The sequence below is a fragment of the Spinacia oleracea genome, chromosome 2 (assembly GCF_020520425.1).
Source record: "Spinacia oleracea cultivar Varoflay chromosome 2, BTI_SOV_V1, whole genome shotgun sequence".
In the NCBI taxonomy this organism is placed as follows: Eukaryota; Viridiplantae; Streptophyta; class Magnoliopsida; order Caryophyllales; family Amaranthaceae; genus Spinacia; species Spinacia oleracea.
Window position 1 is genome coordinate 90,638,402 of NC_079488.1, and position 14,978 is coordinate 90,653,379.

Here is a 14,978-nt window from a genome sequence, read left to right on the forward strand (position 1 = left end):
CTAAATACGCGGTTGTTCCTTGGCAACCAAAGTGCCCATAAATTACTAATGAAATAGATACTTCGGGTACCGTTCTTCCCATACCGACGTTGTAATAGTCCGTTATAGAACAAAAACCAATCGAAGAAAGATAAGTTTCTGTAATACCCGTATTTTTATTTAATTATAAATATAATTATTATATTGATAAAGTATTTTAAAGGAGTTTTTAAATTAAAGTTGTATTTAAATATTTATTCAAATTTATTTTATTAGTTTGAAATAACAATTATTGTCCAAATAAATCGGGAGAGCTATTTCTGTTTTGGAAAACAAAAAGAATTTAAAAACAAGCCCAAAAATTTTTTAAGCCAAGCCCAACTGGAATTAGAACAAGGGCATGATCGTATTTTTCTTCATTTAATGAGATTTGTCCGAGCATATAAATACAAGCCTTAAACACAAAAACCCACACAATTCATTAAACCTCAAACAAGGGGATTGAACTATTATATTAAAATCCACACAATTCATTAAACCTCAAGCAAAAAAAAATTTGCTGAATATAAACCTAATAAAATTATATTAAAATCCAATAATAATTAAACAAGGATAAAGCCAGACAAGGGGATTGAAGTACCTAGTAATTAGTGTGCAACAGATTATTGTTTTCAGCATAAGTTAAAGAGGACTGAGACTTAGAGGAACGTCCTAGGCTACCAGTCTACCACCAGTCCATACTAAACATCGGGATTTCTAACTACCATATCAAAAACTTTCAGCAGCACCTCTATTATTTGCACCTATACAGTTAGTATCCCTAATGTCGTTGAGTACCTAGCGATTATGCACTTAAGCTCCTTCAGCAGCTAAAAACCTAACTAGCAAACCTTCAGAATTGGTAATAAACACCCCAGATACATTTAGTAGATTAACTTCGTGGCACCAGCTTATACATTGTGTGCTACCACCAAATCTGGAATCTGAGACTCAAAACAGTATACGCAATTGAATGTCCCCACTTTGTCACTTGCTGTCAAATCCACTGGAACTTGGTATTGGAAGCTTTTCTTTCGCACTTAGAGGACTTTCTGAATCAGCTAATATGGTTTCAAAAGACACGGGTCTCGTCCAAACTTTTACATGCCCTTCTCTGCATGCTGTGAGGATCGATTGCTGTGTGAAGACCAAGTCCGACAAAGGTTCAGAATAAACACGATGAGCAACCAGTGGAGAAAGCTTTGGAACATCACGCATACTTGGAGCAGGCTGTAAAGACCCTAATGGAACCACACTATCCCACTGAGCTGATTGACTTCCAGTACTGTATGTGGGTGAGCCACCTGGTGGACAACGACGAAGAGGCACTACAATCTCATCCATTGAAAAATCCCATAAAAGCAATTGAGTGTCCTGCATATGCAAAATTTCTCACTTTATCAAATTTCCTACTTATCCACAATACTTACATCAGCCTCCTTCACATAATTTTGCAACTCAATACAATCCAATTATGCATCTCCACAACTATTCTCATGAGATTAAGTTTACATTATCTGACTTTAATGGATGGTGAATCTGATGCTTTATTTGACAGGTTTACAAAAGTAAAAGCAGTTCCAGATGAAACTGCATTGCCCTTGCCATTGCATTTTTGAAAAATACAAGGTTGTCAACAGTGGAACAGTTACAATATCAGCTTGGAGGACTTTGTTTTGGTGTTGAGGGGAAATTAACCAGCTACTCAATGAAAAAATGATTCCCTAAAAAATGATGGCAAAATGGAACTCAAGCAGACCAATTTAGAAGAAAGGATATTATACAGTTGACGCCTACAGCTAGGAATTCCATAAGGTGAATGCTAGATTCCAGTAAGATGAATCAAGGGAGCAGCTAAACAGATATACCAGTTATCTCAGTGAACATCAATGTGGGCAGAACTCCAAGACCAAATTTCTTACATTGACCATGCTAGAAGTAAGGAGGAAAAATGCAAATTTTCCCCTTCAAAAAATCTATTACTCAATCTAAGAAGCTGTTCAATGGTATTAATAAGCTTTTTAAGGTTTTAGGTCGAAAGACAAAAAAAATTCCATCAACTATTACAAGGGGCTTGCTGGCGATGAATTGACCACGCTGAGGAAATCATACATCTTGCAGGGTTGAAATATTCTCTAAGGGTGAACGTAACTACGATAAAGAGCATGTGGGGAATGTTCTATTATGTTCCCATGCAGAACCACTGCCAAATTTAAGACTCACTTATGTTGGATTTAGTGCTTCAAATTAGTGTGTTAGTGGTCCTGAGTTTTAGGAATATTATTAGTGGGCATGAATATTATTAATGGGTAGTAATGGGTTAGTTGGTTAATCCACATTCTAGCAATGTAGTATGTTTTATGAGCCTATAAAAGGTCTTTTGATGTAACTTAAATAATTGGATTGAATGAAATGCTATTATAATTTTGCTACATTCTTCCCCTCTCTCATCTCTATTATAATTTCAACAACTTATTCCATCAAATTCAAAATATGAACTAATCAAGATGTGCATGTCTGGTGGACTGAGGTGTTAATTTGAACTTGTTGTCTTGGTCAGTTGGTCCATGAGTTAAAGTTTCTCATGTTAGCAACTCGCCGACTATGAAAATTCTTCTTAACGGCCTCTCTATGAAGTGCTCAAGTGCTTTTCTTTATGCATTGATTAAACTTCTACAGTCCACACCTAGTTTTTGAGAAAATTAGTTATCTGCAATGTCCCTTACAAACCTTAGATGTGAATGAAGAATATTTTTTATTAGCCTAGGATGAGTATAGGCATGGAATTCCTTCCTAGGGACCAAGCAAGAATCCTCGTCAACCATTTTCTTGCTCTTTCTCTCAATTTAACAGTGATGGATATCCATCTTTCCATCATTTGAAGAGGAAGCCCAAATAAGAGCGATAAGATTAAGTTCTGATTTATAAGTGGTTATGGAGCATATTCCCGAGCATGACAGAGATAATGTCCTACAATACCAGAAAACTCCTAGTCCAAATTCTACTGGTTATGGAGCATGTTCCCGAGTGCATATTTCCTCACCTTATTCTTCATTTGGTAGTTATAGTAGGTGCAAATACAGTACATATTGACAGTTTGTCATCTAATTTCTTAATGTTACTTGGAGTATATTATAAGAAGTTTTTAAATTTGAATTCAGTCTTTAGTTTACAAATAGCATATAACTGTCATGCTTATAACAAATGTGAATTCATTCAGTGTGCAAGGGATTCCCTAATATCCATCAGATAGGTGACACGGCACAATATAATTGTTCAACAATATACAATGAAGAATGAACTACATACCTGGCCAACAGAACCAAAACGATACATCACATTTTCTCCAGTGCTATCCGAAGAAGGGGGTGACCAATATGGATCAAAAGCAACTCCGCTGACCTGCAGGCATCCAGTTCGAATAGGAAGGAACACATCAGGAGCACCCAAAAAAGAAGATATATGAGCAAAGGGAGGCTTGGAAAGTTGGACGGGAATTATGATAGTGTGCTAGCTACTCAAATTCCAGAAAGCTGAATCCAAATCAAACCTACTTTAAGAAAACATTTCCCCTTCCCATCACATCTAATGAAGATTACCCGACGCGACGGTCCCGACCATTCCATATTCTACTTTTATTCTCCCTTAATAATAAGAAATGACCCAAAGAAGGCTTACCCATGAGTTGTGCCCCTCGCCCCACGCTATAACCTTGCGATCTTCCATGCTCCAAACTTGAACTAGATCATCCTCACCACCAGTCAGAATATATTTACCATCCATACTAAGAAAAGAAGAAAATTCCGAGTGAGAGGTCTAAATAATTTATTTTCATACGATGCAGTGATAATCAATTTAGAATGGTAAGGCATATATCACATCTATATGCATAAGGTCTCCTAAGCCATAACACAATTGCTTCACATTACCTCCATGCACAACAGAGAATAGCACCATAATAACTTTTTCCTCCACAGACTAGCTGTTCTTTATGGTAGTCAAATACTCTTAAAAAGCCTACAAAAACAGCCTGTGTCATTAATGATTAAGCATAAAACGGGATCAACTCAATTGACTTAGTATGTATAGAGATACCATCTCTCCCAACAACAGCCAGATGGGTGCCATCAGTGGAAAACGCAATTCTGTTGATTGAACCTTGACATATGTGCCATCTTGCAATCGGATTGCTCTGCAGTTCAGAAAATCATTCATGAGACAACAGACAGCCTGTGCTTATAAAGCTGATCCTAGAACTGCCAGAGTCATTATATTTAAAGTCAAGCTTTCTCGGCCCGTATCCTCACATACAAATAAGAAGCTTGAGTACTTGCCATAATATTTAAAATCACAAGTATTGTATAACTTATCTCGTCTTTCACCTATTTTATAGACAAGATTCGTATTGCAAGGAGTTTAGGTCCTTATAATCTTAACCAGCAATAATGAACACAGAGTATCTCTAGGGTAGATGGAAAGAAAACATGACCCATGGAAGAAAGATCAACACTGCACTATTAATCTTTTCTCCAGTTGTAGTACTTACATACTGCAGAACATCCAATCTTAATCTCAAGATTACATGAACATAAATGTGACAAAATGCTTCCCTCAAAAAAAAATGTGACACAATGCTCATCCAATGTTAAGACATCAGTTGACCCTCTCGACTCCTCGACTGAATAGTCTTCAAGTTACTGTATTAACACAGAAAAAATAGAAAGGGAAGGAAAAACTACACCACGTAGGTTGTGTTCCAAGCATTCAAGGTCTGTACAGTCTACACAGTGTTTATTTAGTTCAAGAAATATACATTGAGCATTGAGGGCACTAGGGAAGGAATAGGAGCAAAACTCATCAGTAGAAGAGGTCAAGATTCTCAGATACTAGCTAGTACCTTACCTTACTAGATTTTGCATGTGCAATAGAAAGTTGAGTCAGGTCCTTGATGAGTGGGAAAGACGAATCAACAGTAGCATCCTTCCCCTAAAAGATAGCGAAAATAAAGTTCTCTTGAGCGAAAATACAAGTAAAAGATGAATAGCAGGGAGGACAGAGTACTGAAAATCCACTTGTATGAAGCTTGCCTTCTCGTACATATACAAGTTTCCATCAGCATGAGCAACAACAAAAACACCATTGCCTTGAGGAACCCATGCAACACTGGTACAGCGGCTGCTTAAAAAAGTTATATTGTCACATGATTTGAATAAATAGAGTTGCAAGAACAAGGGAGCTATAAGTATTTCAAGCAATTGGAAAGGCGTAGCCGCGTAAAGCACAAATAATAGTGGCTTTCCAAATTTGATATTTAATATTCACCAGCTACAAAGTTGTAAACTAAGATGCTGTTATGCATCGTTATGAAAAAAGAGAGAGAAACAGAGTAGAAAATAAGAAAATAATATGAAATGCTAATAATGAGTTAAAGAGCTGTTTGGTACCACTGCCACAAGAAACAGTTACTTCAAATGTATATGGTATCTTGCATGACTAAAATACACAAGTGCTACTAGCTACAGTGGTTTCAGACTGAATCAGTGCACCAAAACAGAATTCAGCTGACTATCTTCTCGAGGAAATAAATTCAAACTGAAGCCCGATATATACTGCCTCCGTTTTTTTAAGTTGACACATTCGTTTTCGGGATGTTTTAGTTGACACGTACTCCTTTCCGAGATTTTTTTATTTACTTTTAGTTGACACATTTCCGTTTCTGGAAAATTTTGTAAGATGAATTTCCAATTCTACCCTTACTCACCCCACATTACTTTTTGGAAGTGATTGGTAGGTATATGTTAGAGCATTAATGTCTTTAGACTTTCTCTTTCACTCCTTAATTCTTGTGTCAAAATTGAAGTTTGTCATCCAAATAAAAACGGAAGAAATATATAGATTTAGGGTCAAATTTGAAATCTTTATAATGAGAAGGAATTTGAATTGTTTATATGGAATTATGGATGGTCGAGATTGGAGCAGGTTTGGTCTCTTTTTTTTTTTTGCACACTTGAAATTTTTTTGCTGGATTTTTTTTTTCTCATTCGAATTGTTTTGCTACTGTCAATGCCATTGAAGCAAACCTGATGTAATGTAATAGGAAGTTCCACACATTCTATTGCGCACTCTTACCTTCTGCTCCTCCATCAATCATACAGTCATCTAAATAGAGTTGAATATACATTGAATCAACGAGACAAATATATTCCTAACCCGCCACTTGTTTTGCGGAGTAACTTTCAAGACTTTAAATTGCCCAATATATACATAGCCTAGACTCAGCACAATCAAACTTCTCACAAATTAACACTAAGTTGAGTCAACTAATTAAAATAAAGAATCAGAATTCACATTTTCACACATAATATTAACAGATTATCATTTAAATAAAGTCAACTGATTAGATCAAACGCAGACCATTGGAAGAAAAATATAGTGAACATATGCAGTAATGAACAACATTAATTCAAATTAGTTTAGCAATTCATCAAACCATGGACAACATCAACGATAGGGGATTAGGGGCTGACCGGACAACATAGACAACGAAATCAGATTTAGGGTCAATGTCGATGCCATGAAATCAGATTTTTTCAAACACATTTAATCTGTGCCACACAACCTACCAAATACAATGGAATCCACCTCCATTTTGACAAGCTCCGAATTCCCAACTTGCCTTTTCTTATTAGGAAACCCTACCAACACATCCCCAACAATTTCATCACCTGATGATCGAAACGCTAGGAATTTCCTGTAGTTGTCTTCTTCTTCTTCACCCAGCAAGAATAAAGTCGGATCTCGACAAATCCAATAAAAGCGTTGATATGTTTTTGTTGTAGTATTCCGATGGTTTTTGTTGATGTATTTTGTCATAGGAATGACGTTTTGTTTGCTTATACGAGTTAGCGAATTGGAAATTCTTTTTTGATTCCAATACTTATATGAGTTAACTGATGTTTTGTTTGAAATTTTTGTTGGATTTCGTGATGCAATCAGGAAGCTTGAAAGCTTGAGAGGATAGAGAAAATAAAGCTTAGTAAGTTCTGGAAATTAGGAGGAAGAAGAGCATCATTTGATGTAAAATAAGATCTGATCTTGTCGGCTCATTACTAGTTTATGATTTCGCCATATTTATGGTTTTGCCATTATTGAAGAACGTAGTTACAGCCATTAGATCGGTTTATTTTGCACAGTCAAGATCATTTCCCATCCTTTTCATTATAATGATCTTCTCATTCAATCCTAAGTTCCCAACCCTAGATTCAGGGTCAAATAAGAAGATCCTTTAAATGAGAATGATGAGAAGGAACCTTAACCATTCAAACCAATAACTCCAGATTAAATACTTCCTCGTTCTAATATTATTACACCATGTGGTTATGCACGAGAATTTAGGTAGTAGGTAAAAAAGAAAAGAGAGAATTAAAAGTACAAACTTGTCCATGTGATTGCAAGCATTAAACAAATCAACAAGGGTTAAAATGCAAGGGTATATTAGGTATTTGTAGTGTGAAAGCAACTATTTTATTTCCTAGAATGAAAATGGTGCAATATTTGTGAAACTTCCTTAAAAGGTAAATGGTGCAATAATATTAGAACGAAGGACCTTTTAGTTTTTCTCTTTCTTAGATCTTCTTCCTATCAACTCCTAACTTCCATTGAGCTCAATTTTCTCTCTCCTCTTCAATCATTCAACCATTGAAACCAACCCCCTCGGCCTCCTTATTTTTCTCACTCCTGTCCTCTGCCCAACCAGCCAACGCAGCACCCCCACCGTAGTTTAGCCCAACCATCCAACTTTCTCTCCGACTTTCTCTCTACTCTCCCCAACCACTGCCCAACCACGGACCACCAACCGCCCCACTGTTTGTGAGCCAAGCCACCACCGGTGCCTGGTTGTGCGCTGCCAACGGTGTCGTCCTATGCACTGCCATTGTCGGCCTTCAACGTAGTTGGAGCCCTTGCTGTTGTGCGTTGTTGATGTATTGACATTGTTCTGCTTGTCTTGTTCTTCATTGATTTTGTTTTGGGACAACCTAAAAGTCAAGTCTAGGTTTTATTTTCCTAATTATCTAGGCTCAATTATCTCTCTCATTTTGATTTATAAAGTCAGAATCAAATTATAATTAAGCTTAAATAAAATATATTTGTCCATTTTATTTGTAGAAAGCCTCTTCCAATATAATTTTTTTTTACAATAGCCTCTACGATTATAAGTAGTATTAATGGGTTATAATTAGCGTTATAGACTTGATTTTAATTCAGTGACATAGTAATTCCTACTTATGTTGTTATTGAGGGAGGAAGAAGAAGAGTATGGGCGATTTAATTTGCTCATTTAAATAAACGAACCAAACAAATTTGCTAATTTACACAAAATGAGCAATTATTTTTGCTCAATTACACAAAATGAACAAATTTTCCTAATTTCTTCTTCTGCCTCCTTCCTCTCCCTTTCCTATTGCTAAAACACAACGAACAAACTAGAAGAGAAGATTCAGCTGTTCAACAACTCATATAGATGAACTTAATTGTCGTGATTTTTAACATTTATATAAATGGTGAATTTGGTTGGTAGTAAGGATTTAACATCGATTGTAATCCCGTAGCATTCTCCCCTTCTCTCTCCTCGCCATCTCCGCCCGACAACCCACTGCACCACCATCATCTTCCCACCAATATAATTAAAATCGCGATTCTACTTTGAATCCAAAGGGCCTATTAGAATCGGATCGTAAAACCGAATCGTAAAATCGTAAGATTATACCGAATTTGCAAAAAGAAGACACTACTATAAGTATTTAGTTAATTTCCCATCTAATAAGCAAGAACTCATTATATACCTATGTTTTTCGTGAAGTTAAAAGTCTCCGAAACTTCGTCGTCAACAACTATGATTTGGAATTCAACATTCTTAGTAAATCAAGCAAAATGTATTGATCAAAAAAATTCAATACAACCTATCATAGTTCAGCCAACATATGCAGTAACGAAAAAAATAAAAGAAATAAAAAGGTCAGGTCTGCATACGTCAGCCAATAAGCTCTTCGTTTTTATTCCTTTTTATCAAAAAATAACACACATCTATATTTAATCATCCGATTGATCATCAAATGCACCTATTCAGAACATTCAGTGAAATAATTAACAACTCTAATCAGCGAAATTCTTAACCCAAAAAAAAAATAACTGTTGACCTCCGTTGATGATTGAGTCAAGTAACAAGAAGTTTTTGGTGGTTGGAAAAGAATTCGATGATAGAATATATAAAAATTGAGTAAGAGAGTAAGAGATTGAACGGAATCAAAAGATAATGCGAAGTTGTTTGTGAGAGAGTTTGTGAGTGGTGGCTGGTATTCTCTAGTTGTTTTCATTGATTCTAGGGTAAGCAAGGGTATGAGATCCCGGTCCATTTCTGTTTTAAAAGTCTTGTATTTCTAATCAACTCTATTTCCACAAGTAATTTTGAGTGTTTGTCGACATAGATGCAGTAAGTAGTCTGGTAAATATGCTAAAACAGTAAAACTCAATAGTCGGCATATTTGACAGTGGAAATTTATGAGCAGAAGAAAACAAAGGGCCCATATAGAGACAGCAACGTTAAGAATAACAGCTACAGAAAAATTTCCGTGAAAATGAATAAACAAGCATCGAAGTATATTAAATTCAGGAGGGTAGGTCTCGCCTGTTATTAACAGAGCCATCTTTGTTATAATGCTGAGCACCAACAAGCTTCTTTCCAATGTCTTGCAATTGCTGTCTTAGGGATACCGTGTAGACTGCAAAGAAAAAAGTAGGTATATTTTGTCATTCACGGCAACTAAAAGGAAATAAACCTCAGCTAAGCAGCAGAGAAATACCATCTCCAGAGTTCAACCCTATGAGTAAGTCATGGCCATCATTAGCTTCAGGATTAAAGGTATGACAAATGGGATTTGAGTTGGCAAAGTGTATGGATTTAATGGGATCCTACATAAGCAAGTGAAATTCTTAAAAACAAAATATATTAATCCCAGATTAATCTAACATCAGAAGGGGGCAAAGAACAAGAAAAAATAAAAAGCCTACCTTCTCCTGCGAATTCAGGTCGCTAATATACAAAGTGTCTCCCACATTATATATTATATACATTCCTTTACCATAAAAGTTGGTAATTGGCAAATTGCCACCATTACTGGAGGCTCCGAGTGACGCGGTTTTGGTAGCCGCAGCAACAGCTTTATTCGCTCCATTAACTCCTACAAAACTAAGCGCTCGCCCACCATTGTTCGTGCCTAACAACTTAGCAGCAGCTGATCTAACGCTACTTGTTGCACTATAACCTGAGCTTGATGTCGGTGTTGATGATGCTGTTTTTTCCTTAAGATTAACTAATGTTACCTGAAATTAATTTTTCCAACAAATAACAATGAAATACTAGGGAAGAGTATCATCAAAAAGCAACTTTAAAAGAGAAGTTGTCGATACTACTCGAGTCTAGTCATCACAACCTATAAAACAGTGTCAAAATTATTGTAAACAGAATCAGACCTCATTTTAGGATACTATTTCTCCAAACCAGAATATTACAGTTAAATTCACAAATACTTATGAATCTTGTATTCATTGGGAAAAGGGTTTCTTTTAAGGGTTGAGTTTATGAAAGACTAAAATTGTAATTTAAAAGAGGATGCCTTAACTTCTTTACTTTTTTCCCTGATTCCACTAATCTTATAAAGCGATTTGTCACTTTTATCTCCTCTTCAATTCTGATACTGTTAAAGTGAATACAAAAGTCTACCATTCTAGAGGAACCAAGCAAGAGGATCCTATTTCCCCTTACCTTCTAATTCTTTGCATGAAACACCTTTCAAGACTAAGGTAGTGTTTGGCCAAGCTTCTAGAGCAACTTCTCAGACTTAGAAACAGAAACTAGGCCAAACAAGGGGTTTGGTAGAAGTAGAAATAGTTTTTGCAGAAGCCCAAAACTATTTCTACTTGCTGTAGAAACAGAAGCACCAAATTTGAGCTTCTCAAAATAATTTCTCGGGGAGCTATTGTCCTTCTTTAATGAAATCTTGCTTTGGACTGTAATACCCTCGTCAACATAACAAATGACCCATTTTTCCCACCCAAAATAGAACAATATCCTTTCTCTCTCCTCTAAAACCCAAAACACATTGTATTCTCTCACCTTGCTATGAACAACAACACACTGACATCATACATGACATCTCTATTTTATGCTTGCTTTCTGCTATCCTTTTTAAATTGGAGAAGGATACGGAATTACGGAGTATGAATCGTATGATACAGTTTTACCCATAGATCGTAAACGAGGGTAGAAATGAAGAAATCAGGTCCTTTCAAACAATTGCCCGAATCCCAAATCAAATGAATTGTTAGATCTCGTCACTTCTTTCAATGAGTTGGTTACTTGATTGAGGTAATTGCATGAGATGTAATTGAATTTATATTTTTCAAGTCGGATATAAATTGAAGTTGGCTGGGGGAAAAGAACTGAGCATATCAATGAAATTAAAAAGGTAGAAAAATGGAGAGGAAAATAAGCAAAAGATGAGATTCTTTTTAATTTGATCGGCTACTTCTAGATTCTGGAAGGGTCATGCAAATCCTAATTATCTTATTTGTAATTTGGTATTATTATATAAAAAAATAAAAAATAAAACTTGATATAATATATATAAAGAAACTTGGCTTTTTTCTGTTTTGATAATTGAAATATTGTTGTGGCATAAATGGTTATTAATAATGTAAACAATACTCCGTAGCGTACATACAAACAAATATAACCCAAAAACACTTATTGATAAACAATGGCCAAACAAGGTAAAATGACTTCTGTTTCTTAGAACTACTTCTTAAATTTAGTGGCCAAACCATTCTATTTCTTAAAAGTGTTTCTCTAGAAACAGTTCTAGAAACAGTTTCTGTAGAAATACTTCAAGGAAACAGAATTTCTTTTCCAGATGTTTGGCCAAACAGACCCTAATTCAAGAGGTGTGAAATTCAAAATCTTGGACCCCTGGAAATTACGGTTTCTTACCTTATCTTTTACAGATGCTCTAGTTCCTTTTGATGAAGCTAATTCCAAAACTCTATTTCCCTTACAAGTACTTGTAGTCTATGTTACTCGGAGTCTCGGACTCGGGTACTAGTGTCAAACACGTGTACGTGTCCAATTGTATGAACCACCTAAATTGTGAAAAATTACTATGATTTTTAGTCCTAAAATGAAGGGTCGGAGTGTCCATACCATGTCCGAGTGTCTAGGATCCGACAAGGGTACTTGAGGTAAAATGAAGAGTTCGAGTAACACGTCTTGTTGCTTACCAAGTCAGGCCAAAAACTGAATCAGCAAAAAGTTTAATTTTCTTATCTCGCAATACCAATCTCATTATCATTCACGATTTTGAGCAAACTCGTAATTTTCAGTATGCTAAAGACCTCGGTTCATATCTAGCTTTTCCCCTAACCACAGAAACCCTTCAAAAGAAAGATCAACCTAATAATTGGAAAAATGGTTGCAAAGCTAAATTCTTGGAAGTTAAAGCTGCTACCAAAAGATGAAGAGCTCTGTTAATCCAGTAAACCCTTAATACATTGCAAAGATACTTCAAGCAAGGAATAAGCTTTCCTAGTCACATTCTCAAACCGATTTCAGCAAATTCTTTTGGAGAGGGAAGGGTAAAAAAAAGAAAAATAAATTGGATTTCTTGGGAGAAGATTTGTAAACCAAAAGGAGTCCTGTTTTTTAAAATTAAATAGCGACCTCAGCCTAATCTACCTGGCTAGACTATGCTGGAATTTAGATAATAGAACTAACTGGGCAACTGATTTCATGGTACAAAATGTTTGCTCTCTTTGGCCTGGACCCCTGAGTTTCAAAAAGGGTTCATACATCTGGAAAGGAGTCGGGAGCAGAAAACTTATTAGGACAAAATGAGTTGGGAGACTGGGAATGGAGATTTGATAAACCTGTGTGGTCAGACAAAAGGTTGGGAAATTAAAGCCTTAGACATCATTACGTCAACTTATCGGGCCTCTGAAAGTTGGGAAGGATAGTAAACAATTAAACATCTTAGCACTATTAAGGATACTGGAACCTAGTTAGCAGACTTCGAAGGAAAATTAGAATTCCCAATCCCTTCAAGAATAGCACGTGCACTAGAATGGGCAAAAGTGCAAAACAATAACAAGGAACATTGCATCTTTGCCAAAGAGCATAAATGGGCTATTGAAAAACACCTCAGATTCAAACTAAATTAACCAAGTTTACATTTAAAATTCTGACTGCAGCAAATTCATAGCCCCACTACCAGTAGTCAAACTCGAGTCGGGCATGCAAGTAAACTCTCCAACAGATGCTTTAGCTGGGATAGCTTTGAAAGATAGCGGCTATATTTTGCAAATAGGATTTTACTCGAGCTCCCCTGGATTGTGTTAAGCTACTTGAAATTGATGCTCAAATTTATACAACATTGAAACCCTCTTTGGGGATATTGTTTACTTTAAATGCTAGACTGACTAGCACTAACGTTATGGAATGAATAATGCTTTCATACGACAACTTCAAAATACTACTCATAGGTCAAGCCAATTTATGCAATTTCGGATATTTTCAATCAAAAAACAACAAATCGAAATCAACAGCTTATATTAAAAGCTTCTAGTTTCTACAAAAAAAAAATGCAGCTTCATCACATCACATTCAACCACGAAATCATTAATCGAGCACTGAATTGATTTGAGCACGAAATTATTAATTGAAACGAAAAGCGTATGATTGGAATTTCTACGAAGAAATGCGGCAATATCACATCACATTCAACAAAGACAATCATAAACCAAACACGAAATTATTAATCAAAAAGAACAGCTTAAAATTGAAATTTCCACAAACGGGCCTTATCAATCTTCACATCACGAAGAAGAGAGAGAAAAGGAAATACCTGAGAAACCGATTTTCCATGAGAAAAATGGAGGAGTGCAGAAGGATGAGACTTCTCGGAATGGAGGTTGTAGCGGCCTTCAGGAGTTTTAAAGTAGGTTTTGAGTCCGACGGCGGGAGTAGAAACACCACCGTTGATGGTGGTGCTATTGGTGGTTGTGCTGCTATTATTCATGGTTTCGACAACGACAACGACAACGATGATGATAATGGCGGATGATGATTTTGTGTGAGTACTTGTTCATGGCATAATGTATTTGGGGTTTGACCGAACCGGAGATCAGTGACCTTGACTTTGACAGCTTCAGATGATAAATCTTGATACCACTCTTTTCAATCTATATGTTGTCTACGAGTAAAGTGAAACATCAAGAATTTTTCAACAACAACAACAACAACAAAAATAGATTGAAAATCTACTCCCTCCGTATTTTTTTTAAGAGATACACTTGGTTGGATACGGGTCTTAAGAAAAATAAAAGAAGTAGGATTGGGTAGATATTTTAATAAATAAGTACATTGGGGACCATGTCCTTTTGAACAAGTGGAGGTGGGGGTGGGGTGGGTGTAGTTGTAAAATTATTTTTTAATTGGATGGTGGGTCATAAAGTGTAGTAGATATATTATTTAATTAGGTGGTGGGGTTGATAAGTTACCAAAAATGGCAAGTGTGTCTCTTAAAAAAATACGGCCGGAAAAGGCAAGTGTATCTCTTAAAAAAATACGGAGGGAGTAATATATACATATATAAAGGAGGCATATTTGCTGAATTATTAGAGCGCCACCTAGGATTACTAATGGTTTCGGCCAATGAAAAATAAGATTTCTAATTTATTTTTAAATTAAAAAAATCGAGTGCCACGTAGATAATTAATTAGGTGCTACGTAGATATTTAAATTAATTAATTAATTACTAATATATACAATTCCATCCAAAATCAAACGCTCTAATAATTAAAAAATAAATCTAAAATAAAATTCATCCAAAATCAAACACTAATCTAAAATA

At 35.8% G+C, this 14,978-nt stretch overlaps 1 protein-coding gene across 1 annotated transcript; it reads right to left on the reverse strand.

The window, feature by feature from the left end:
- Nucleotides 1-512: 512 nt before the first annotated feature.
- LOC110797901 (uncharacterized) lies at nt 513-14,334 on the reverse strand. Its single transcript, XM_022003028.2, has 11 exons — nt 13,971-14,334; nt 10,087-10,398; nt 9,879-9,987; nt 9,704-9,797; nt 5,106-5,193; nt 4,921-5,004; nt 4,114-4,210; nt 3,948-4,035; nt 3,697-3,802; nt 3,328-3,420; nt 513-1,392 (listed from the first exon to the last, which is right to left on the reverse strand). Exons 1-11 carry the CDS (start codon nt 14,142-14,144, stop codon nt 1,006-1,008), a joined length of 1,632 nt encoding a protein of 543 aa, XP_021858720.1. The 5' UTR covers nt 14,145-14,334; the 3' UTR covers nt 513-1,005.
- Between the last annotated feature and the right edge of the window lie 644 nt (nt 14,335-14,978).

Bases quoted from the DNA above. Each gene is read 5' to 3' on its own strand.
- LOC110797901 (XM_022003028.2), bottom strand. From the start codon at position 14,144: ATGAATAATAGCAGCACAACCACCAATAGCACCACCATCAACGGTGGT. The intron at 10,399-13,970 runs GTATTTCCTTTT...AATTAATTTCAG, and splicing joins ATGGAAAATCGGTTTCTCAG to GTAACATTAGTTAATCTTAA. The intron at 4,036-4,113 runs GTATCTCTATAC...CTGTTTTTGTAG, and splicing joins GGCTGTTGTTGGGAGAGATG to GCTTTTTAAGAGTATTTGAC.